This window comes from Bufo bufo, chromosome 2 (assembly GCF_905171765.1).
Source record: "Bufo bufo chromosome 2, aBufBuf1.1, whole genome shotgun sequence".
NCBI classification, from domain to species: domain Eukaryota; kingdom Metazoa; phylum Chordata; class Amphibia; order Anura; family Bufonidae; genus Bufo; species Bufo bufo.
Genome location: NC_053390.1, coordinates 12,166,831 through 12,193,849, shown reverse-complemented (window position 1 = coordinate 12,193,849; position 27,019 = coordinate 12,166,831). Strand labels below are relative to the sequence as shown.

The 27,019-nt window shown below is 46.5% G+C and overlaps 1 protein-coding gene and 1 long non-coding RNA gene across 2 annotated transcripts; one reads left to right on the top strand and one right to left on the bottom strand.

The window, feature by feature from the left end:
• Positions 1–256: 256 nt before the first annotated feature.
• Positions 257–27,019, bottom strand: LOC120990614 (gastrula zinc finger protein XlCGF17.1-like). Its single transcript, XM_040419534.1, has 5 exons — positions 27,015–27,019; positions 24,495–24,732; positions 23,580–23,584; positions 1,863–2,813; positions 257–1,073 (listed from the first exon to the last, which is right to left on the bottom strand). Exons 1-4 carry the CDS (start codon positions 27,017–27,019, stop codon positions 2,030–2,032), a joined length of 1,032 nt encoding a protein of 343 aa, XP_040275468.1. The 3' UTR covers positions 257–1,073; positions 1,863–2,029.
• On the top strand, positions 7,684–8,076 carry LOC120992072. Its single transcript, XR_005776916.1, has 3 exons — positions 7,684–7,737; positions 7,947–7,993; positions 8,040–8,076. It is a non-coding gene; the product is annotated as an uncharacterized LOC120992072 (long non-coding RNA).

Genomic DNA, 27,019 nt, shown 5'->3' with positions numbered 1-27,019 from the left:
CTCTGCAAATATCTGGAAAGATTGAGACTGACAGCCTAAAGGTTGCTAGACTTGATTTCTATCTAGCCGCCTCTCTGATGTAGTCATGAAGATCCTACCACACTTTGGGCCTTAATCCACCAAAATATAGTTTTTCCTAACTCATTCAGTTGAGTTAAGAGTATAACTTGGAGACTTCCCACACTGCAGTTTGTGTGTGTCTAGGACACTGAACTCTGCCAAGACCTGAAGAGGTTCAGTTTGACAGCCTGAAGTTTGACCAGCCTCTTTAACTATCTTGAAGCCTCTTTGATTAAATCATGAAGACCTTTGCCACACTCTGGTTTGCAATTCATGAAAAATTCATTTTGATCCCAACTTTTTCAAATGAGTCAAGGGTGTATCTGAAGACTTCCCCAGTGCAAATTGTGTGTGCCGAGAGCACTAAGCTCTGCCAGAACCTGTGGAGACTCAACTTTACAGCCACTAAATCAATCTAATGGTTTCTAAGACATAGTCTAGAAGACCTTGTCGTAGCCAGATCTCAACTTAAAGGGCTTACACAAGGATCAAGTAAATCTATTCAGCTTAAATTCTATTAAGGGGTGGATAGTTCTAAACCACAGATTATCAGCCTCTTAGGCTTCCTGCAAGACAAAATTGGAAAAGGCCTTAGAGTATCAACCTAAAAAGTCTAAATTTTGCCCATTCTGCAAGTTTATCCTTGTCACAATAGTCCTTGATGAAAAGGTTCCTGAAAGGTTTGCTAAGATGTAGCCTTCCATAATAGGACTTGACCTTCGTCCTAAAAGTTTTAAGATCATCTCCCTTTGAACCTCTGGAGGAGGGCCCACATAAATACCTAACCTAAAGAGGTTATTTCCATCTGGCCATGACATCTTCCATAAGAACAGGGAGATCCTAGTCTTGTCATCAGTGGATCGGTACTTCAGATTCCTTCTTACTCCAAAGGAATGTTCTTTGGCAACTATATTCAGGTCTCCTCCTTCCAGTGTCTGTTATGAGCTTTACTGTAGTGTTGAATATCATCTCCATTCCCTAGATCTTTCCAGATGTCCTGAGATCTATTTAGCCTGGAGTAAAGAGATCAGGAAGGTTGAGAATTGATTACTTAATATCCATAAGGAACAATAAGCTCTCACATGCGCCACCAGCAGCTAATGTCCGTGACTGGCGGTAACAATGATCTCAGACTTTTAACCCTTCAGATGCTGTAGTCAAACATGAGGATCAGGGGAGCCGGATGCATTGTGTGGCAGCCTCAGTCCTCCGTAATGAACTGAAGCTGCCGCATGTTAGCTCTTATGAAGCCCTTGCCTGTGGCAGAGCTTTATAGGAATACATTGTAACTCTCATACACTCCAATGTCGGTGTATGAGAAAAGAAATCTGATGATTGCTTTTTATAGTTTCCTATGGGAACTATAAAATACTGTAAAAAATAAAAACAAAAAAAACAAAAAACACCCCCTTTCCCCAAAATGTTAATAAAAAAAATGGAAACTATAAAATAATACACATCATGGGCATCGCCGCGTCCGAAAGCACCCATACTTTTAAACTATTAAATATTTTTCAGATATGGCAAATGGCAAAAAAGTCAAGGTTGATTAGCCCTTTTTTAGTCTCTTTATCTCCCACAAAAAATAAAAAGTGATAAAAAAATACCCCAGAATGGTATGAATGAAAACTACAGATCATCGCTTTAAAAAACGAGCCCTCACACAGCTCCGTACACAGAAGTACAAAAAAGCAAATATGGCGATGAAAAAGAAAAAAAAAACATTTTTTTCAAAGTTTTTTTTTCAGTATTAAAAAGCAAGAAAAACTATACATATGTTGTATCGCCATAATTGTACTGACCTGGAGAACGAAAGTAACAGGTCAGTTTTAGGCTATTTTCACACTCGAGTTTTGTGCGGATCAGTCATGGATCTGCAAAAACGCTTCCGTTGAGATAATATGGCTTCTCTCTTGTGTTACTTCACTATTGACCCCTAATTATGGCTTTAGAAACAAAAACATTTTTCTCATTCTGAATGCAGCTTCTTCTTGTGTTTTAGAAGACTTGATTTATCTGAAAAACATTTCCCACATTCTGAACACGAATACGGCTTCTCTCCTGTGTGACGTCTCACATGTTTAACAAGACCTGATTTTTCCGTAAAACATTTCCCACATTCTGAACATGAATACGGCTTTTCCCCAGTGTGAATTCCCTCATGCCTAACAAGGCATGATTTCTGTGTAAAACATTTCCCACATTCTGAACATGAATATGGTTTCTCTCTTGTGTGACTTCTCTCATGTATAACAAAGTATGATTTCTGTGTAAAACGTTTCCCACATTCTGAACATGAATATGGTTTCTCTCCTGTGTGATATCTCTCATGTATAACAAGGTATGATTTATGTGTAAAACATTTCCCACATTCTGAACAAGTATATGGTTTCTCTCCTGTATGAATTCTCTCATGGTAAATCAGATTTGATTTCTGTGTAAAACATTTTCCACATTCTGAACATGAATATGGCTTCACTCCTGTGTGACATCTCTCATGTATAACAAGATTTGATTTTTGTCTAAAACATTTCCCACATTCTGAACATGAATATGCTTTCTCTCCTGTGTGACATCTCTCATGTCTAACAAGAAGTGATTTATATATAAAACATTTTCCACATTCTGAACATGAAAATGGCTTCTCTCCTGTGTGACATCTCTCATGTATAACAAGATTTGATTTTTGTCTAAAACATTTCCCACATTCTGAACATGTATATGCTTTCTCTCCTGTGTGACATCTCTCATGTCTAACAAGAAGTGATTTATATATAAAACATTTCCCACATTCTGAACATGAATGCATTTTCTCTCCTTTGTGACATCTTTGGTGTGTAGAAAGTCCTGGGCTGTTTGTGGATTCTTTACCACAATGAAACCTTTTAATACTTTTCTGACTTGTACTTGCGGTAACAATCTGTGATTGGTCAGGAGAAGGTTCCTCATAATTAGGAGGATTATATGACAGATCTGTACTGTGAAGTCCTGGATGTACATTAAGGGTAATGAGGTTTTCTCCTGAAGAGCGCTGCAGGATATCTTCATCTAGTGGTAACATGACATTTTCACATTTCTTACTGGTATTTTCTGTTAAGATAAAAATGAAGAGTGTTTTTTTTTTTTTTGCAAAGAACAGAGTAGACAAACTTATAACATTCCAATTCGGCTGGAAGTCGATCCAGCAGGAAGGAGAAGTGTTCATTCATTTGGAATCCATTCCTGACTTTGGCCAAAAAAAACTGCACTTGTGATCCCAGCCTTACAAAGCTTCTATAACGTCCTAACAAAGTCCAGGATTCTGGTTTACACCAGGTCATGACTTTTATTACATACAGTAAATAATGACTTAACAAAACTAAAAAATTTGAAAAGCCCGACCATGTCTGGAAACGAGCCCTGCTCTCTGCCAACACAGTTTGCCTTTGCAACTAGACATAATTTGAATAAAACAAGGAGCATCATGGTTGGAGCTGGTGGAGGGGGGCATCATGATCTGTAGTTGGTGTGGGGACATCATGGTTTGGAGCTGCTTTGCTGCCTCATGGTCTGGACACTCTGCAACCATTGGGTAAACAACTGGGCAGATTTACTATTCCTGTTTAAAACGTACAGAGTAAATCTAGAGATGCTCCACATTTATCACAGGAGCTTGGGCTGGAGGACAGATCTGCTGCACAGCTACACAAGTCTGTCTACCTCTATACCACTTAGTGGTTGGCTTTTCTGTCACAATGGAGCATCGTAAGCCCCGCCCCTGCAGAACCTGCCTGTTGTTTCTATATGTGGAACCTTAAAATCCCCCCTTTTTGGACAGATTATAAGAGCAGCACAGATCAGTCACTGGTTATCTACCAGCAAGTTCACACAGAGCAGATCAGCTGCAGACATTTCTGTGACTGTCCCGCTGCCCTGAATGTGGCTTGTAATAATCCATGCACCTGCTGCAGAAACACCCAATATATGGAAATGTCTACAATAAATGTGCCCTGTGTGAACACGCTCTAATGCAGCTGGAACATTCTGGGACATGCAATTACTGCTAGAAGTCACACGTTCAGTCTGAAGGGGATGAGCAGATAATCGCTTAAAGTATAACTGTCCCCTTTATTTTTTTTTGGAGTATTGGATTGTGGTGATTAATATCTCCTTGGTGGCCCTATTTCAACTTTTCACTGTGTATTCAATTACCCCTTAATTCCACAGTTTAGTTCCCTGTACTGCCTACTTTTATCTGTGCTTAAAATCAGGTTGCTAGGCATGGTCCGTCTATCTGTTGCTAGGCATGGTCCGTCTATCTGTTGCTAGGCATGGTCCGTCTATCTGTTGAAGGACGGAGGACGCAGAAGCACGCAGCCTGCAAGGTCACATTACTGACAGCCAGGGACTGTGTGTAAATGATTAAAGCCAGGTCCTCCCCAGCAGCTGATAACAGTGCCTGGGCTGTGTGCACTTCTCCCTGTCCCTGCGCTTGGCAGACGCTCCCTCACTCAGCAGAGCTGGAGGATGCAGAGTTGGAGCAGCGCAGACCAGGGAAGGGAGATCTGCCGTCTGCTCAGTGTATAAATGAAAGCAACATGTGGTAAGAGGACCCCTTTGTGCTGCAGGAGATTAACCCTTTAGGGTGGAGGGCTCTGGTTACTGACACTTTTGGGGGGCTATTGTTACTGGCTAGTGAGGGCAGGCGGGATTAGCCTCAGGGTGGGGGCAGTGGCGGCCATCTTAACTGAATAGTGAAATTGCAGTTTTATGCAGACTGGTTGCTAAGGGCTGAATCTTATTAAATATGGGGTAAGTCAGTCTAATAGTAACTGGTTCTGGAATATCATGTTATTAGTAACTACAGATATGGAAATTGAAATTAGGGTCTAAATGTGACAGTTATCCTTTATGTGATGGACAACATGGTCACATTTAGCAATTTAAAGCCGATGCCAGACAAGAATTTAAATACAAATTTTTTCACATTTTATTGAGACACCAACGACTTACATAACACACGCCTGTTCTACATCGATGACAAACAGTCGTACAGGGCGGACATTGCCCATAAACTCCATGTATGATCTACAATATATATACAATGCAGAACACGGATTGTACAAGACGTCTCTGTAGTATAGTCTACTATACCGGCCCGATGGAGGCCAGAAGGACACGCTCTCATCATGTGACTGGAGCCCTATGGATATGACTGACATATAAAGAACATGTAGCCTCTAATGTAATGTGAGAAGAAACTGTGGAGCTCCTCCATTACATGTCACTGCACACACGTGTATACACTGCACATGACGGGTCTTACCTTGTGATATAAGAGGCTGGTGCTCCTCCATTACATGTCACTGCACACACGTGTATACACTGCACATGACGGCTCTTACCTTGTGATATAAAAGGCTGGTGCTCCTCCATTACATGTCACTGCACACACGTGTATATACTGCACATGACGGCTCTTACCTTGTGATATAAGAGGCTGGTGCTCCTCCATTACATGTCACTGCACACACGTGTATACACTGCACATGACGGCTCTTACCCTGTGATATAAGAGGCTGGTGCTCCTCCATTACATGTCACTGCACACACGTGTATACACTGCACATGACGGCTCTTACCTTGTGATATAAAAGGCTGGTGCTCCTCCATTACATGTCACTGCACACACGTGTACACACTGCACATGACGGCTCTTACCTTGTGATATAAGAGGCTGGTGCTCCTCCATTACATGTCACTGCACACACGTGTATACACTGCACATGACGGCTCTTACCCTGTGATATAAGAGGCTGGTGCTCCTCCATTACATGTCACTGCACACACGTGTATACACTGCACATGACGGCTCTTACCTTGTGATATAAGAGGCTGGTGCTCCTCCATTACATGTCACTGCACACACGTGTATACACTGCACATGACGGCTCTTACCTTGTGATATAAGAGGCTGGTGCTCCTCCATTACATGTCACTGCACACACGTGTATACACTGCACATGACGGGTCTTACCTTGTGATATAAGAGGCTGGTGCTCCTCCATTACATGTCACTGCACACACGTGTATACACTGCACATGACGGCTCTTACCTTGTGATATAAGAGGATGGTGCTCCTCCATCATGGCCTCCTTGTACAGGTCCTTGTGTCCTTCTATATACTCCCACTCCTCCATGGAGAAATAGACAGTGACGTCCTGACACCTTATAGGAACCTGACAACACAATGACACCGTCATCACCCAGACCCCTCCAGTGCTGTTACTGGAGAATTTCCCAGCATTCCCAGCAGTGTCACCTCTCCAGTCAGCAGCTCCATCATCTTGTGGGTGAGTTCTAGGATCTTCTGCTCATGTATCAGGGGGGGAGGGGGAGGCTCTGTGATGGGGGGAGGGGTCCTGCTCCGCCCTCCTGACTCCTGGAGATGGATGATGGGAGTCACACAGTCCCCCGATGTCTTCTTCACTATTGTGTATTCCTGTGGATGGAGAGAGACACTTAGGGAATAAACCCTTCAGGGGCCATGTGCTCTCCTCCGGCCCTCTCCTCCTGGTACAACGTGCCTACTTACCTTCTCATGGCTCCTACAACATGACTATTGGTCACTGGTCACATGACACATCACTCACCATACTGGTGGCTGATCTCCAGGTTCTCCATCACTTGGAAGGTCTGGAGGCCGTTCTCCAGGACCCTGGACTCTTCCTGTCACTTCCTATGATGGATTCTCCTTCCCGATGTCTGACTTGTTACAGAATACAATAAAGAGGAGAGAAATCTAGAAAAGTTTACCTCTCCGCTCAGCAGGGAGATGATCTCCAAGGTGAGGTCTAATATTCTTCTGCTGATCTCCTTCCTGTCCATCCTTGGTGGTCGTTCAGGAGAAGAGGAGAGAACTGGAGGAGCTGGAGGCTTCTAGTACTGCAGGCGCCTTTATGAGAAGAGGAGAGGACATCATCCAGGGGACAAGACCAGATGTCACCTCCAGAACCGCACTTCCTGAGCCTGGAGGGGCCCCGCTTCTCAGAGCCCCCACCACATGGATTCCAGGGGCCCCAACATGGAGATCTCTGGTGGCTCCACAGGAGATAAATGTCTGATAGATGCAGGTCCCACCTCTGGGCTGTGCTCAGCTGTGTCCAGAACTCCTAGAGAAGAGACTGGAGAGAGCTGAGCTCAGGCCGGGCCCCGCTCCATTCATTCTCCTCCTGGAGGCAGGGGCCCCTCACCAGGACAGTCAGGGGCCAGCGAATGATGACAACCCCCACTCTCCCCACTACTCCTCCCCCATCATACTAAGCTGAGGAGCGGAGAAGGATTCCTTGTGTGTAATGGAGGAGAATCTCCAGAGGTGACATGTCTGAGCTCTCCACCACACTGTCTCCTCACAGCTCATCTTACCTGCAGGCTGGAGGAATGGCTGATACCAGAGAGAACAAGAGCCCTGACTACCGACCAGGACCTGCCCAGTATCTGCTGGGTAGATGCTAGAGTGGAGTTGTTAGAACGAGGTCTGTGACGTCACTGGTCACATGCTCCTTCATGGTCACATGGTCAAGTGTGGGAAGTGCTTATAAAGCCAGACTGCAGGAGCTCGTGGAGGAGGAGGAGCTGTGTGTGCCTGGATGTGCTGCAGAGCTGGAGTCCATAGGAGCGCATACATGAGGAGGCAGGTACAGATCTGTGGAGGGAGGGAGGGAGGGGGCATGTGGTGTATTATGGGGTCATGAGGATGCAGATCTGTGGGAGGGGGGGCTTTATGGGGTGTATTGGAGAGGGGGCAGATCAATAAGGGGGGGCGGGGGGTGTAAGCCTCTGTGTATCCTGTAGCTGCTGTGTGGTGACATTGATGTGTATTCACCCCATAGATTGTGTTCTTGAGAGCAGAGGGGTTGCCATCCAGCAGAGCCGGAGGAGACGAGCCCCCCAGTGCCCCCCGCTGTCCCCTCTGATGGCAGCACTACACACTATATAGAAGGGGTTGCCATCCAGCAGAGCTGGAGGAGACGAGCCCCCCAGTGCCCCCCGCTGTGCCCTCTGATGGCAGCACTACACACTATATAGAAGGGCTTGTTGTGTCGCTGGTGGCCGTCAGTAAACAGAATCTGTCCTACAGACCCCGCAGGATTGTGTCCGAAGAGCTGACGTCCCGTGTAGGGCTGTAATCCATTATAACGACGAATCCAGTTATGGAATAATGGTCCGATTCGTTGCTATGCGGGCCGTTTACTTTAAGTCACTGCATCTTTATTTTACCTTACAATGACGCTCCAGTAACGGGCAGAGCGGACGGCGGTGTAACGTCACTTACTCACGTGACGCGCCTGCTCCGCCTCCTTCATGCATCTCGTGAGTGACGTTACGCCGCCGTCAGCTCTGCCTGTTACTGGAGCGTCATTGTAAGGTAAAATAAAGATGCTGTGAGCAGCGGGGCCGGGGCTGTTATGGGGAGGGGGGATCGGTCTAGGGCACTGCTATGGGGAGGGGGGATCGGTCTATGGCACTGTTATGGGGAGGGGGGATCGGTCTATGGCACTGCTATGGGAGGGGGGATCTGTCTATGGCACTGCTATGGGGAGGGGGGATCTGTCTATGGCACTGCTATGGGGAGGGGGGGATCGGTCTATGGCACTGTTATGGGAGGGGGGATCAATCTATGGCACTGCTATGGGAGGGGGGATCGGTCTATGGCACTGCTATGGGGAGGGGGGGGATCGGTCTATGGCACTGCTATGGGGAGGGGGGGATCGGTCTATGGCACTGCTATGGGAGGGGGGGATCGGTCTATGGCACTGTTATGGGAGGGGGGATCGGTCTATGGCACTGCTATGGGAGGGGGGATCGGTCTATGGCACTGCTATGGGGAGGGGGGGGGATCGGTCTATGGCACTGCTATGGGGAGGGGGGGATCGGTCTATGGCACTGCTATGGGAGGGGGGGATCGGTCTATGGCACTGCTATGGGGAGGGGGGGATCGGTCTATGGCACTGCTATGGGGAGGGGGGATCGGTCTATGGCACTGCTATGGGGAGGGGGGATCGGTCTATGGCACTGCTATGGGGAGGGGGATCGGTCTATGGCACTGTTATGGGAGGGGGATCGGTCTATGGCACAGTTATGGGGAGGGGGGATCGGTCTATGGCACTGCTATGGGGAGGGGGGGATCGGTCTATGGCACTGTTATGGGGAGGGGGGATCGGTCTATGGCACTGTTATGGGGAGGGGGGATCGGTCTATGGCACTGTTATGGGAGGGGGGATCGGTCTATGGCACTGCTATGGGGAGGGGGGATCGGTCTAGGGCACTGCTATGGGGAGGGGGGATCGGTCTATGGCACTGCTATGGGGAGGGGGGATCGGTCTATGGCACTGTTATGGGGAGGGGGGATCGGTCTATGGCACTGCTATGGGGAGGGGGGGGGGATCGGTCTATGGCACTGCTATGGGGAGGGGGGATCGGTCTATGGCACTGCTATGGGGAGGGGGGGGGATCGGTCTATGGCACTGCTATGGGGAGGGGGGGGATCGGTCTATGGCACTGTTATGGGGAGGGGGGATCGGTCTATGGCACTGCTATGGGGAGGGGGGGATCGGTCTATGGCACTGCTATGGGGAGGGGGGGGATCGGTCTATGGCACTGCTATGGGGAGGGGGAGGATCGGTCTATGGCACTGTTATGGGGAGGGGGGATCGGTCTATGGCACTGCTATGGGGAGGGGGGGATCGGTCTATGGCACTGTTATGGGGAGAGGGGGATCGGTCTATGGCACTGCTATGGGGAGGGGGGATCGGTCTATGGCACTGCTATGGGGAGGGGGGATCGGTCTATGGCACTGTTATGGGGAGGGGGGATCGGTCTATGGCACTGCTATGGGGAGGGGGGGGGGATCGGTCTATGGCACTGCTATGGGGAGGGGGGATCGGTCTATGGCACTGCTATGGGGAGGGGGGGGGATCGGTCTATGGCACTGCTATGGGGAGGGGGGGGATCGGTCTATGGCACTGTTATGGGGAGGGGGGATCGGTCTATGGCACTGCTATGGGGAGGGGGGGATCGGTCTATGGCACTGCTATGGGGAGGGGGGGGATCGGTCTATGGCACTGCTATGGGGAGGGGGAGGATCGGTCTATGGCACTGTTATGGGGAGGGGGGATCGGTCTATGGCACTGCTATGGGGAGGGGGGGATCGGTCTATGGCACTGTTATGGGGAGGGGGGATCGGTCTATGGCACTGTTATGGGGAGGGGGGATCGGTCTATGGCACTGCTATGGGGAGGGGGGGGATTGGTCTATGGCACTGCTATGGGAGGAGGATCTGCCCACAGGACCCCCTCTCCATAACAGCGCCGCCCACAGGACCCCCTCTCCATAACAGCGCCGCCCACAGGACCCCCTCTCCATAACAGTGCCGCCCACAGGACCCCCTCTCCATAACAGTGTCGTCCACAATTTGTTTTAATATGGCCTTTGAACATAATTTTTCAAGTAAAATCATATAAACCTCTCTGTTTTGTTATTTTGGTGTTTTTTTTTTTCCCCGATCAATTAAATTATCGACAACTAATCGATTATTCAAATAATGGTTAGCTGCAGCCCTCGTCCTGTGTAAGCGCCTTAGCTGGGATTCAAATTGGTGATTACGGCATAGCAGTGTTTCTATGGCGGTGCGGGGGCGTTCCAGTGTGCCATTGGCACTTGTGTAATTCCCCTGGATTCAGATGGCATAATGGCGGTGCTCATGTGCCCATACACCACAGCGTCTAGACTCCGGCCTTACAGCAGACACAGGCTAGCCCTAGTGTGGAAGCAGTGTCCTAAATGTGCTGTCCTAATCCAGCTGTGCTTCTCTACCTTAGGGTGCCCGTACTCTAGGCTTAGGGCGCCTGACCCTGTTAGGCCGCGCCTGACCCCGTTAGGCCGCGCCTGACCCCGTTAGGCCACACCTGACCCCGTTAGGCCACACCTGACCATGTTAGGCAATAACCCCTCCGATTCCGCAGCCAATACAAAATAACCTTCATGTCACCTGCTGTGGAGAGATGGTGACTCTCCCTGCACAGGGCTGCTGTATGAGAGGGAGCGGAGTCCATCCAGGCCCTGCGTCAGACGGAGGACAGGGAGCCTAAAACTGGACCTCTGGCCGCCCTACTTTACCCGCTGAAGTAGCAAACAGCCTGGAAGTTTATTACAGACCAGATAAGCGCACTGTGAATACAGCGACTGAACTTGGCCTGAAAACGACATCCCTCATATTCCGGTCACTTCAGCCGTCCTGTGTATGGAGGCCGGGTCACCAGGAACAAGAGGCAAGGAGCCCGTTTTATAGACTTACAGTATCATTAACTTTTTTATTTCTTGTAGGTAAACAAACTGATCAAATTGGTGAAAGTGGCGTCACTTGTCTCATATGCAAGTCTGTATTTAATGTATAAAACGGTAAATGGTTCTGAAATGTAGGGAACAAACACTTTAATAATAACGGGTTCTCACTGTTTTTCTCTTTGGTGTTGAGGGGGGGGGGGGGGGGCTGGAAATAGACAACTACATGTTATTATTGGTCTCTGAGAACATGTCAGCCATTGAGGTGCAGTGTTCTCCGATATACAGACGCCCCGCAGTTATATCTGTGCACACAGGACACATGGGATTTATTGGAAAGTTTTTAAATAAAGCATATATTTAATAAATAAAATATGTGACTTTAATTTTTGTGTGTATGTATATATATATATATATATTAGTGTGTGTATATATATATATATATATATTAGTGTGTGTATATATATATATAAATAAAGGAATGGACATTAGACCAGTGGAAATCTGTGCTTTTGGTCTGATGAGTCCAAATTTGAGATCTTTGGTTTCAACCACCGTGTCTTTGTGCGACGCAGAAAAGGTGAACGGATGGACTCTACATGCCTGGTTCCCACCGTGAAGCATGGAGGTGTGATGGTGGGGGGGGGGGGGGGCTTTGCTGGTGACACTGTTGGGGATTTATTCAAAATTGAAGGCATACTGAACCAGCATGGCTACCACAGCATCTTGCAGCGGCATGCTATTCCATCCGGTTTGCGTTTAGTTGGACCATCATTTATTTTTCAGCAGGACAATGACCCCAAACGCACCTCCAGGCTGTGTAAGGGCTATTTGACCATGAAGGAGAGTGATGGGGTGCTGCGCCAGATGACCTGGCCTCCAGTCACCGGACCTGAACCCAATCGAGATAGTTTGGGGTGAGCTGGACCGCAGAGTGAAGGCAAAAGGGCCAACAAGTGCTAAGCATCTCTGGGAACTCCTTCAAGACTGTTGGAAGACCATTTCAGGGGACTACCTCTAGAAGCTCATCAAGAGAATGCCAAGAGTGTGCAAAGCAGTAATCAAAGCAAAAGGTGGCTGCTTTGAAGAACCTAGAATATGACATATTTTCAGTTGTTTCACGCTACCAACCTGACTCCCAGTCCAAAGAAATCCAGCCCATACAACTTTGACCAATCTCCAGCAAGCTATGCCTTACTGATGCAGTACTTTTCTGCATTTCAGCTACCTCACCCAGTGAGACTGAACCACCGGGTGAGATACACACCCCCAAGTTCACATCACCAAAATATATATATATCAAATTGCAATAGGGCCCATACAGAACACCCACATATTCTTCTGCCCACTACATGGTAACCAGAGCTCTGAAAATTGGCAGGAATGGAGGGTGAGGTGGTAGAGGAGGCCAACTGCACACCCGCCTCACACTACATTCGTATAACATTTTATGTGAAATCAAAGAAAATGGTGGGGGGTGAGGCTCTGTTCTATGGAAAGGTTTTTAATCAGTTTTTGATATCTGCAGCATGAAGACAAGCTTCGGATATCAAACACTCAGTGGCATCAGATTGCATAGAAAAAATATACAAGAAAATAATAAAGGTAAATTCTTAATAGTAAAACTATTTACTTAATTGAGAATGTAAGGTATTTAATAACATCAAGAACAGGAGAACCTCTTCCTAACAACTCCTCCTTTCTAGCCTGCTTTATAGTTATTGAGCAGGCTAGATTTATGACCTTGGGGGGGGGGGGGGGGGGGGGAAGGGTTACGGGACCTCCTGCTAACAACTCCATTCTAGCATGCTCCACGCTGAACAGGCTAGAATACTGAGACTAGGATGGAGTTGTTAGGAGGTCCCGTAAACCCCCCCGAAGTCAGAAATCTAGTCTGCTCACTAACTATGAAGCCGGCTAGAATGGAGTTGTTAGGAGGCGGTTCTCCTGTTCTTGATATTAAATTCTTTACATTCTCAAGGAAACTTTTAGAACAATGATTCCAAGAGGAGGAACTCCTTCTAAAAACGCTACAGCTTATACTACTGGCTTCTGACCTCTACAGCTTATATTACTGATAATAGAGGATCTCCTAACACAGGCATCCTCCAACTACGGCCCTCCAGCTGTTGCAAAACTACAACTCCCAGCATGCCCGAACAGCCTACAGGTATCAGCCTATAGCAGGGCATTATGGGAGGTGTAGTTTTACAACAGCTGGAGGGCCGCAGTTGGAGGATGCCTGCTCTAACACCTCTACAGCTTATATTACTGATAGAGGAGGATCTCCTTCTAACAACTCCATTCTAGCTGATTCTATAGTGAACAGGCTAGATTACTGACTCCAGGAGGAGGACCTCCTTCTAACACCTCTACAGCTTATATTACTGATAATAGAGGAGGACCTCTGTTGAGGAGCGGTTGAGACGTATGCATATATATCCATGCATGCCTGCAAACACGTGCGGGCATGTATGGTATATATGTGCATACATTAACCACCGCATCATGGGGTGATGTGCCCAGCATCTGCGCACGTCTGCCCATGGTGATCCCCAGGGGCTCATGGTGGCCCCTGTGGGAAATATGTGGTCCCTGGAAGCTGTGCCCCCTTATATTAGTATATATATGTGCCCTCTTATATATGTCCCCTGTATGCCCCAGATATATGCGAGGGTGTGTGTATATATAGATATGTGTGTATGTATTTGCACACGTGTCTATGTATATACACTTATGTCAGCATGACAGTATGTATGTGGGCTTATTGCTGCCCATTCATACCCCCGGTTTCTTATGTGTTTATAGATGAGCCCCCAAGCATCTGTGGATATATATATGCATATATGCAATTCCAACTGTTATCTACAGAGTTGTTATAGCCTGTAGGATAACAGCTGATTAGCATCTAGTCCCCTTTTGTTCAGGCCCAAAGCAATCAGACGCTTTGGCACCGTTTGTGAGGGGACCTTCTAACCAGACATCAAGAACCTGAGAACCTGTTTTTCCACACCTCTGCCCATGGCTAAAACTCCATCCCACTACTCCCAGCATCTTTGGGACTAGGGGGGGGGGGGGGACTCTGGGGATTGTAGGCAGGCATACGTCACAGTGACACTATGATGTCACATCCCTGAGGAAGGAGGAGGGGGTTGCTTTTGGGCTATAAAACCCCGAACCGGCCAGAGGTGCGCTCTCTTGCAACCAGACTAGATTCAGAGACGCATAGGAGAGAGGAGCTCCATGATGACCTCCTGGATAAGGCCTAAGTATCACCCCTGGTCCTGTAACCCCTATATTTGTGTCCTTGATGTGATGTGACCCTGGGCCCTGATTTACCCTTGCCGTGTTACTGGACACCCTGATCCCCCAAACCCTTGCCTTATTGTATTCCCCTGTTGTACCCCTGATCCTGTGGCCCTATTAGTACCCCTGATTACCCCCACTCCCTGCTGTGTCCCTGATCCCTGCTGTACCCCTGGTAAACCTCAGCACTCACTTGCAAGTAACCCTTGCAGTGCTGAATCTATAGTGTCTGTGGCCTGCACTCCCTTGCAGTGCCACCGTTAACCCCGTAGGGACAGTGAGTACAGACACCCCTGGTCTCCCCTGGTTACCCCTGGTTCCCTGTGTGCCTGCTCTCCCCTGGTTCACCCCCCATAGACCCCTGAACCCTGAATAACCCCTGTTTCCCTGCCTTGGTTCCTTTGTAGAGCATGCTTCTGCTCTGCAAACAAATCCTTATAACCCTTTGTCATACCCCGTAGGGACAGTGTACAGGACAGACGGGTGGGATTGTTATATACTTGTATGTGTGAATTGTCTAGTTAGTTTATGAGTGGAATATGGGAATGTGTTAGTGTAGTTAGTACCGTAATAGTGTATTGTTACTTATATTGTGGTGTGCTGCTATAAATATATCTATCTATTCCATTGAAATAGATATATATAATTATAAGCAAATATTAGACTGTGACATATAGTGTGTGAATAAATCCCTGCAGAGCATTAACCTCTACAATGCCCTGTCCCTGCAGAGTCCTGACCATTAACCCCTTCAATGCCTTATCCCTGCTACCACTGCCCTGATAACTCATAACCCTGTGTCCCTTGGCCTGCAGGTATTAATCCCCTGCAGAGCCACCCTTGTGTTTAACTCCTTGTAACCCATAGGGACAGTGATTAGTCAGGCGGGTAGGTTATTGATATTTGTGTGTATAAATGTATTATTGTATTATATAGATAGTGTGTGGGGTGGAATTTGGGATTGGGCTGTGTAGTGTATTGTTAGTAATAAATACTGTGTTTGGTTTATAACTATCTGTGTGGCGTGTGGTTATTGGCGATAGTTAGTTTAGTAAGGCGCATGCAGCTAGCATAGTGATCAGTGTGAAGCATAGCGAAGGTATTGTTATTATTTTATAAAGGCATAAATGGGTGGAGTTATCACTAGATGGCTCCTCCCATTTATGAATATTAATTATCGATATTTGCATAAATATTGGTGATTAATATTCCCCCTTTACAACCTCCTTCTAACACCTCTACAGCTTATATTACTGATAATACAGGAGGACCTCCTTCTAACATCTCTACAGCTTCTAGCAATGATCATAGAGGAGGACCTCCTTCTAACACCTCTGCAGCTTATATTACTGATAATAGAGGAGGACCTCCTTCTAACACCTCTGCAGCTTATATTACTGATAATAGAGGAGGACCTCCTTCTAACACCTCTGCAGCTTATATTACTGATAATAGAGGAGGACCTCCTTCTAACACCTCTGCAGCTTATATTACTGATAATAGAGGAGGACCTTCTTCTAACACCTCTGCAGCTTATATTACTGATAATAGAGGAGGACCTCCATCTAACACCTCTGCAGCTTATATTACTGATAATAGAGGAGGACCTCCTAACAACTCTGCAGCTTATATTATTGATTAGAGGAGGACCTCCTTCTAACACCTCTACAGCTTTTATTACTGATAATAGAGGAGGACCTTCTTCTAACACCTCTGCAGCTTATATTATTGATAATAGAGGAGGACCTCCTTCTAACACCTCTACAGCTTTTATTACTGATAATAGAGGAGGACCTTCTTCTAACACCTCTGCAGCTTATATTATTGATAATAGAGGAGGACCTCCTTCTAACACCTCTGCAGCTTCTAGCAATGATAATAGAGGAGGACCTCCTTCTAACAACTCCATTCTAGCTGATTCTATAGTGAACAGGCTAGATTACTGACTCCAGGAGGAGGACCTCCTTCTAACACCTCTAAAGCATATCCTACTGGCTCCAGGAGGACCTCCTCCTAACATTCCTATTCTACCATATTATTGGCTCCAGAGAGAGGACCTTATTTCTCCCACTATTCTAATAAGGGTCCATGCACATAAACATATGCCATCTGAGATATACAGTCTGTGAGCAGGGCATATGTCCCAGAGAGCATAACTTCATAGTTTACTATAATGCAGTGCACATCGAGCGACCCGCGGGACTACCGTCCCAGACTCATATTATCATGGGACATGATTGATGCCGCTCTGGGACATATGGCCTGCTCATGAACGCTATGTCTCGGAAGGCACACGTCTGTGTGCATGGGCCCTAACATGCAGTTGTTAGGAGGAGGTCCACACTTTGTAGTCAGTAATATATAAGAATGGAGTTGTTAGAAGGAGGTCCTTCTCTATTATCAGTCATATAAGCTGTAGAGGTGTTAGAAGGAGGTCCTCCTCCTGGAGTCAGTAATCTAGCCTGTTCACTATAGAATCAGCTAGAATGGAGTTGTTAGAAGGAGGTCCTCCTCTATTATCATTGCTAGAAGCTGCAGAGGTGTTAGATGGAGGTCCTCCTCTATTATCATTGCTAGAAGCTGCAGAGGTGTTAGAAGGAGGTCCTCCTCTATTATCATTGCTAGAAGCTGCAGAGGTGTTAGATGGAGGTCCTCCTCTATTATCATTGCTAGAAGCTGCAGAGGTGTTAGAAGGAGGTCCTCCTCTATTATCAGTAATATAAGCTGCAGAGGTGTTAGAAGGAGGTCCTCCTCTACTATCATTAATATAAGCTGGAGAGGTGTTAGAAGGAGGTCCTCCTCCTGGAGTCAGTAATCTAGCCCGTTCACTATAGAATCAGCTAGAATGGAGTTGTTAGAAGGAGGTCCTCCTCTATTATCATTGCTAGAAGCTGCAGAGGTGTTAGAAGGAGGTCCTCCTCTATTATCAGTAATATAAGCTGCAGAGGTGTTAGAAGGAGGTCCTCCTCTATTATCAGTAATATAAGCTGCAGAGGTGTTAGAAGGAGGTCCTCCTCTACTATCATTAATATAAGCTGGAGAGATGTTAAAAGGAGGTCCTCCTCCTGGAGTCAGTAATCTAGCCTGTTCACTATGGAATCAGCTAGAATGGAGTTGTTAGAAGGAGGTCCTCCTCTATTATCAGTAATATAAGCTGCAGAGGTGTTAGAAGGAGGTCCTCCTCTACTATCATTAATATAAGCTGGAGAGGTGTTAGAAGGAGGTCCTCCTCCTGGAGTCAGTAATCTAGCCCGTTCACTATAGAATCAGCTAGAATGGAGTTGTTAGAAGGAGGTCCTCCTCTATTATCATTGCTAGAAGCTGCAGAGGTGTTAGAAGGAGGTTCTCCTCTACTCTCAGTAATATAAGCTGCAGAGTTGTTAGGAGGTCCTCCTCTATTATCAGTAATATAAGCTGTAGAGGTGTTAGAAGGAGGTCCTCCTCCTGGAGTCAGTAATCTAGCCCGTTCACTATAGAATCAGCTAGAATGGAGTTGTTAGAAGGAGGTCCTCCTCTATTATCATTGCTAGAAGCTGCAGAGGTGTTAGAAGGAGGTCCTCCTCTATTATCAGTAATATAAGCTGCAGAGGTGTTAGAAGGTGGTCCTCCTCTATTATCAGTAATATAAGCTGCAGAGGTGTTAGAAGGAGGTCCTCCTCTATTATCAGTAATATAAGCTGCAGAGGTGTTAGAAGAAGGTCCTCCTCTATGATCATTGCTAGAAGCTGTAGAGATGTTAGAAGGAGGTCCTCCTCTACTATCAGTAATATAAGCTGCAGAGGTGTTAGAAGAAGGTCCTCCTCTATTATCATTGCTAGAAGCTGCAGAGTTGTTAGAAGAAGGTCCTCCTCTACTATCAGTAATATAAGCTGCAGAGGTGTTAGAAGAAGGTCCTCCTCTATGATCATTGCTAGAAGCTGCAGAGGTGTTAGAAGGAGGTCCTCCTCTATTATCAGTAATATAAGCTGCAGAGGTGTTAGAAGGAGGTCCTCCTCTATTATCAGTAATATAAGCTGTAGAGATATTAGAAGAAGGTCCTCCTCCTGGAGTCAGTAACCTAGTCTTTTCTATACAGAGCAGGCTAGAGTGGAGTGGGCAGAAGGAGGTCCTCCTGTATTTGCTGTGGCTTATTGAGTTAATTTTGGTCCTCTCTGAGAAGTCCTTAATCTAGTCGGCTGTGGCAGATAAAACTGTGAAATTAAAATACATGAAGGGTGTGCTCATGTGGTCGGCGTGGTTTTAGAAGTGGCATTTTGATTGACACTTGTGTGTTTTATTGGCAAAACCACACAGCCATTAATGAGAGTGTTAACAGGAAATGGCCGCGCTGTGCGAACACAACTGTAAAACTCTGAATTTGATCATGTCGGCTTAGAATTACATCATTGGTGTAGGACATGATAAATGAGCCGGGCCACCCCTCCCCCGCCATTCCTCCTTATTTAGAACTGGTGTAAGTGACTTGGAAGGGGAAGAAGTCTTAGATTTTGCCGCAAATCACCTTTGCGAAAAAATCTGCACCAAAAATACACCAAAAGGTCGTATATATTTAAAAATAAATGACCCCTTAGTTCTATTTTTATGTATTTGTGAAAACAAGCAGAATGGAGTTTTTTCTATTGCATCGATAAAAATATATATGAAAAAATTATATAGGAAATTCATAAATGTAGTAAAACAGTTTCCAGAATTAAGAATGCAAAGAATTTATTAAGTAACATAAAGAACAGGAGGACCTCCTCCTAACAACTCCATTCTAGTCTCAACCCCCTGACTACCGACCAGGACCTGCCCAGTATCTGCTGCACTGCCAGAGCTGAAGGACCTGCGGTGACGTCACCGTCATGTGATCAGGGAGCGGGGCTCAGCAGTGGGTAGGAGAAGAGGTGGTGAAGGACCTGGGGTGACGTCACCATCATGTGATCAGGGGGCGGGGCTCAGCAGTGACTACCGACCAGGACCTGCCCAGTATCTGCTGCACTGCCAGAGCTGAAGGACATGGGATGACGTCACCGGCATGTGATCAGTAGAGGGGGCGGGACTCAGGAGAGAAAAAGAAGTGGTAAAGGACCTGGGAAGACGTCACTGTCATGTGATCAGTGCAGGGGGCGGGGCTCAGCAGTGGGGAGGAGAAGAGTTGGTGAAGGACCTCGGGTGACGTCACTGTCATGTGATCAGTGGAGGAGGCGGATCTCTGCAGTGGAGAGGATAAGAGGACTGCAATGATGATCATGTGACATCAGGGGGCGGAGCTTTGCATGGAGAATCGATGAGTCTAGTGGCTTTTCTCTTAGAGCTAAAACAATGCTGGGAGTTGTAGTTCTCTCCTATGATTTCCTATAATAACACCCTGGATATGCTGGGACTTGTAGTTCTCTCCTCTAATGCTGTAGCTGTGGTGATTTCAGTCGACTTCTGGGACGTGTAGTTCAGTTTCGGGAGGAGAATGTTGTCCTTCCTGGTGCTGACCTCAAACCCGAGACGAAAGTCTTCTGCAGACATCTGAGTTCAGGGCGGCAGGATGGTTGGAAGCTTCCATCCCCTGATGACAGAGGTCGCCCGCTCCTCTTATGTAGACGACCTCCCACCCCGAGATCAGACCTTGTGCCCTCAGATGACAATGCTATGTGGGGGTTTCTGGCCTTTTCAGTAGAAGACATTGAGGAGACCACGATGGTGTGTAACGTCAGGTCTCATCTAGTCTGCAGCGGCATCAGATGCCCCAAAGAGGCGCTCACTAGGAACGGGCGGAGATTCCCCCAGAAGACTAGGGTAAGTAACGGGGATAGTGGCGGGATGTTTGGTCCACGCCGCTCTCACACTCCGCCCATTTATAACAAAATGGTGGACAAGACCAAACAGCGAGCTACTTGTGCAAATGAGAAGTGACTTTACGGCTCCAGAATTCAGGCTCCGGGGCTTCATAAATCACCCAATTGTCTGTAAGGAGGTGATGCTGAGAGCTGGAGCCCACACCACGAGAAAGGACGTGAAGACAAACCTGCCGGTTATTGGCTGCAGCCGACGTCTTAGAGGAGTCTCTCTAAGAAGAGAAGCAGCATAACGGGACAACAAAGATGTCCTCTGTAGACAATCCTCCACAACTGATGGGTCTTTGCCCTGACATTCACTCTAATAGGCTTCGTAGGCCTGAGGCCTATAAGGCAGTGAGTCCTGGCGCAGGAACACAGCACTGTGATGTCATCACAACTGCTCACAGCGTCTCTGGCCATAGGCCGGAAGATACCTGCGGGCGGCATCACGGATGGCGGGAAACGGGACGTCACTGGTTCATGTAGAGCAAAAGGGACAGGTCACCGCTGTGACCGGCGATTGGCTGCAGCAGTCACGTGACGACCGTCAACAGAATGTTGATTCCCAGAGATCCGGGACCAGTGGAGGCGGCCGTGGAGTGGTGCAGCCAGAATCCAGCGGCGGGGACCAGGTATGAACCCCACCACGGGTCCAGCCACTCTGAGGAGGATGCAGAGCCAATGCACAGACAGGAGCAGAAGAACCATTTCTGGACTGATATTAGAAGCTGAAGACACCTTGGGAATAAAGCCAGGTAAAGGGCTAAGAAGCAGATGGGGCAGCAGATCTGGGAGGGTCCTGACAGGACAGAGTTTGGAGATCACTCGCTCTTCTTGCTGAAGTTATGGCAACAAGGAAAAGATTCTTTAAAGATAAGTATTAATATTGCTGTGTCACCGTGGTCCATAGGGTGTGGTATTACACTGTCAGCATTATGTCTGTGCAGGAGATTACAGGGAATTATACATCATTATAATGCTGTGTGATGCTGCTGTGCTGCCCTGAGCGGAGGCCAGAACGGGACTTCTCACTGACACTGCGAGATCCTCACATTCACCTCAGTCCGGTGTGTCTGGCCTCACAGGAGTCAATAGGCAGATCCCACTAATACTCCACAGGCAGTTTATAAAGAGGGATTTTATACAAAATGGTTTTCTTGGAATCCCATCTTACAAATCAGGAGTCAATTTACTTAACCGAATGTGCAGAGCTCTAGCACCGGCCTGGTGGGAAAGAAGGAGAGTCTAATAGCACGGCAGAGTCCTCATAAGGAGAAATAGACTTTTGGATAATCTTGGAACTCCCAGATCCACTTCTGGGCAGATTCCTAAGAAGAGCGGTCTTTGGGATCCGATTTATAAGCAGACTTTCTTGTCGATTTCCTTGTCTGCTCTTTCCCAGGTCTTTGGAAACCAGTCTGAGAGAAGAGTATGATTGGGAAGAACTCTAGTCGACAAGCAGGGTTAGAACCAAGAGGGATGGATAGTGCCAAAACAGCCAACGAGGGGGTCCGTTCAGAAGCTGGCCACGGTCAGAATACCAGGAGAACCTGTAGAAACTAAGTCAGCAGATTAAGGGTTAATCCAAAAAACAAGCCACAGTTAGATTGGCATGAGCTCCGATGCAGTGGTAATGAGTATCAAAAGGAACCAGGAACAAAATCACAGGCAAGGATTAGAGGAAGCGCAGAGGTTTATATCGCCCCCTGGTCCTGGGATTGGACACGGTCAGGAATCTACTTGGCCTCCAGTCTCGCAGATAGATTGACCAGCTGAGGCCTGGCTCATCGGCATAGCAAACCTCCTAAAACAGTCACGCACTGGATCACGGCTAGGTAATTACATGACCCCACGGGGGATAGGAGCTGTATAATACCCGCTGAGAGCCGTGGCATTGATGAATAGACTGCGCATTCCCCGCTTACTCACCGCCATCCTGGTTTACTTCTGCCTTCAAAGTTCATGTTTGAAGCATTACAGCTGCAGAAAAGCCAAAGAAAGGTACCATCTGTTATCTGTGTATGTGACCACAGTGCAGGGTGAGCACTCTGAGATGTGACTAAAGTTGGTGACTGACGTACAAAAGTCACACATTTTTGCACAAGCCTCGTTTTGCACAAACATTTGCAACTTTTTTCTTGCGGATTACCACCACTCTTGTCAATTGTCTAAAGAGAAAAGTGAGCGGGGCTTAGCAGAAGGGTCAGGCCCTCCACAGCCCGACCAACAATGGCTCATAGCTGGGGGAAATGTGTTTTTCTGGCACAGGACTGACAGAAAATGCACCACGGAGGCCTGTGCTACTTACTAAATGTGTCACATCTTTCTCTCCTGGCCCCAATCACTACACAGTGCAAACTTATAAAGCGTTGGTAGAACTAATTACTCCTCCGTTGAGCCATTACAACAACATCTTACGAACGGCTCAATGACAGATTCCTACAAGGACGGCCTGCAGCAGATTGCTACCCAAGGGTGAAAAATTCCTAAAGATCCCAAATTCATATCATCTGATTTCTTTGACCAAGATGTGAAGCTCTTGTAAAAAATGCTGATAGATCGTCTGCCCTGCTCCTTATTATATTCACTATATCTGGGTAGGATTTGTGGGGAGAAGAGCAGCTGTTACAAACATCTGCAAGGTCTTTAGACTGGGTCTGGACCATCCATAGTCAGGTGAGTATACCTCCTTGCTAGCATTGCATGCAGAAAAAGCTTCTAATAACCTTCGGTGGAGCTGTTCATCTCAGACCTATATGAGAATCCTACAGCTGAAATCCATACGGAAGGTTTTCTTACAGAACCATTTGAGCTGACCAAGGGTTACTCCTGATTACCCTTACTATGTAAGGGCAGAGTGCTGGATGTAGAGTGCGATCACATTTGCATTTTCCGTTTGTATACTGAATCTTTGCCCATAAAATCTGCTCTTCTCCTCCTGCTCTATAACCCGCTGCCAGACACCATGTTCCACGTGACAGGTTTACTTTAAAGCAGCTCTGACCCCTTCAGCTGCTGTGATCTCAGCCAGCAAGGAGGACAGCGGGGAAGTTGACAGGCTGCAGGAGAAGGGAAACAGGTTCTGTTTCCCTGTGTGACTGTACATGACCCTGAGGGAGGGTTAAGTGGACTTCTGTGCATGTTACCTTTCCCCTCTCCTCCATCAATCAGAAAGCATACTCGCTGTCTGACTGTCACATATTTTTCTTTTTTTTCAAGGAAAGAAGTGAGAAGATGAGCGCTTGTCCATCCAATAACCTCTATGTGCCACATTAGGCCGTTTATTGATGCCCTGATCGAGACATTTACCACTATATGAATCACAGCGTCAAATAAGTCACAGCAAACACTTGAGCCCCACACACCCAAACATCAATAAAACTTTTTCATTTTTCTCTGTCCCTCCAGTCCATGTCCTATCTGTACCATACAATATGCAGACAGCTTCTCTAGCGATACCCGGTACACACTACCGTAATAGTGATAACGATGATATCTAGAGAGGAATCTAATATATTTTACCACAGTGAATGCCGTAAAAGTAAATCAAATAAAATAATCAGTAGAAGGCCGCTACAGCAGGCAGCACTTGATGTGCAGTCCGCTCACCCCCGCAGAATTTACAGCCCTACAGTAGTGCCACCAGGGAAGCTTTAATAAGCAGAAAATTTTGTCTGTCAGTGATACTGTTTGAATGAAGATGAAATATTAATATGTCCACATACATTATAAAACTATTACATGGAGCGTCGTTACTCCTCCCCATGTCACTCTGGACTCTCCCGCAGTGTGGGTGGAGGTGTGAATACAGTGATAAGAAGCAAGGTTCATGGGGACAGTTCATCTTCACTGCTCTGGAAGAAAAAAAAGGGAGGCAGGAAAATTTCATCAAAACTAATCCATCCTATTGACTGTTTGAGATCCACAAATAAAGACATATGCTAAATATGGGGAAATAGTTTCTCTCCTGTGTGACTTTTCTCATGTCTAACAAGTTTGGACTTCTCTGCAAAACATTTCCCACATTCTAAACATGAATACGGTTTCTCTCCTGTGTGAATTCTCTCATGTTTTACAAAATTTGATTTATATGTAAACCTCTTCCCACAATGTAAGCAAGAATACGGCTTCTCTCCTTTGTGAAATTTCTGATGTGAAACAAGATTTGATTTCCGTGTAAAACCTTTCCCACATTCTGAACATGAATACGGCTGATCTCTAGTGTGAATTCTTTCATGTGTAACAAAACTTGATTTATGAGTAAAACACTTCCCACCTACTGAACATGAATATGGTTTCTCCCCTGTATGACATCTCTCATGTCTAACAAGACTCGATTTATCTATGAAACATTTCCCACATTCTGAGCAGGAGTATGGATTCTCTCGTGTGTGTATTATTCTCTGTGTAGAAAGACCTAAGTTTTCTGTTAACTCTTTACTAGACTGAAACCTTTCGCCCCCTTCCTGATCTGTACTTGTGGTAACAATCTGTGATTGGTCAGGAGAAGGTTCCTCATAATTAGGAGGATTATATGACAGATCTGTACTGTGAAGTCCTGGATGTACATTAAGGGTAATGAGGTTTTCTCCTGAAGAGCGCTGCAGGATATCTTCATCTAGTGGTAACATGACATTTTCACATTTCTTACTGGGATTTTCTGTTAAGATAAAAATGTAAATTTGTGTTATCTTTCCCAAACTATAGAGTATTTTAGTTATAACTTTCACATTAGGCTGGGACTTGATCCTGCAGGAAGACATTCATTTTAAATCCACTTCTGGCTTTTGCCAAACAAAAGAAAACTGCACCTAAAACTGCATGTGTGATTCCAGCCTTAGAAAGCTTTTTACAACTTCATAACAAAGTTCAACCTTCTGATTTACACCCAACCATGACTTTTATTACATACAGTAAATCACAACATAACAAAACGTAAACATTTGAAAAACCCGACCATGTCTGGCAGCCGGCCCTGCACTCCACCAGCACAATGTACCATTCAACACCAACCGGACATAATTTTAATTCAAAAGGTGAATCATGGTTTGCAGTTGGAGGATTGAGCATTGTGGTTTGGAGCTGCACATGACAGGTCTTCCCTTGTGATATAAGAGGCTGGTGCTCCTCCATTACATGTCACTGCACACACGTGTATACACTGCACATGACGGGTCTCACCTTGTGATATAAGAGGCTGGTGCTCCTCCATTACATGTCACTGCACACACGTGTATACACTGCACATGACGGCTCTTACCTTGTGATATAAGAGGCTGGTGCTCCTTCATTAGATGTCACTGCACACACGTGTATACACTGCACATGACGGCTCTTACCTTGTGATATAAGAGGCTGGTGCTCCTCCATTACATGTCACTGCACACACGTGTATACTCTGCACCTGACGGCTCTTACCTTGTGATATAAGAGGCTGGTGCTCCTCCATTACATGTCACTGCACACACGTGTATACTCTGCACCTGACGGCTCTTACCTTGTGATATAAGAGGCTGGTGCTCCTCCATGACATGTCACTGCACACACGTGTATACACTGCACATGACGGCTCTTACCTTGTGATATAAGAGGCTGGTGCTCCTCCATGACATGTCACTGCACACACGTGTATACACTGCACATGACGGCTCTTACCTTGTGATATAAGAGGCTGGTCCTCCTCCATTACATGTCACTGCACACACGTGTATACACTGCACATGACGGCTCTTACCTTGTGATATAAGAGGCTGGTGCTCCTCCATTACATGTCACTGCACACACGTGTATACACTGCACATGACGGCTCTTACCTTGTGATATAAGAGGCTGGTGCTCCTCCATTACATGTCACTGCACACACGTGTATACACTGCACATGACGGCTCTTACCTTGTGATATAAGAGGCTGGTGCTCCTCCATTACATGTCACTGCACACACGTGTATACACTGCACATGACGGCTCTTACCTTGTGATTAGAGATGAGTGAATTTCTCAACAATTTGATTAGAAAGGTTTAACGAATTTTCCAAAATTTTCTTCATAGGATGCCCTCCTTTACATTTCCATAATGACTGGGAACCAGTGATGTTTTCACCGGACGAGGAGACCGGGGTCTGGTTGTTTTGAATCTTGACTAACTTCGTGACTCTTCCAGGCTCCAAGCTATCTTTAACCCCATTGGGACAACTGTTCTTCGTAGAAAGGTCCAGCGGGTTTCCCGTTGTACATTGAGCATAAAAGGGACGCCTCAGTTTCTGGACATGTCCACGGACTACACAGCACGGACCTCAAGTGTATTCAATTTATGGGAATTGAAATACTGAAACCACCAATTAGAGGGGGGGGGGGGCAGGACTTGATTATTTTACAACAGAAAAACCGCTGGATCTTTCTGCTGGAAAATAAACGCTAAGTTTTAAGGCATTCATCTTAACATTTAGGCCCTTTGCAGACGAGAGTCTCGGATTCGGTCCGGATGCGTTGCGGGTTCTTTCAGTGAAACTCACACCAT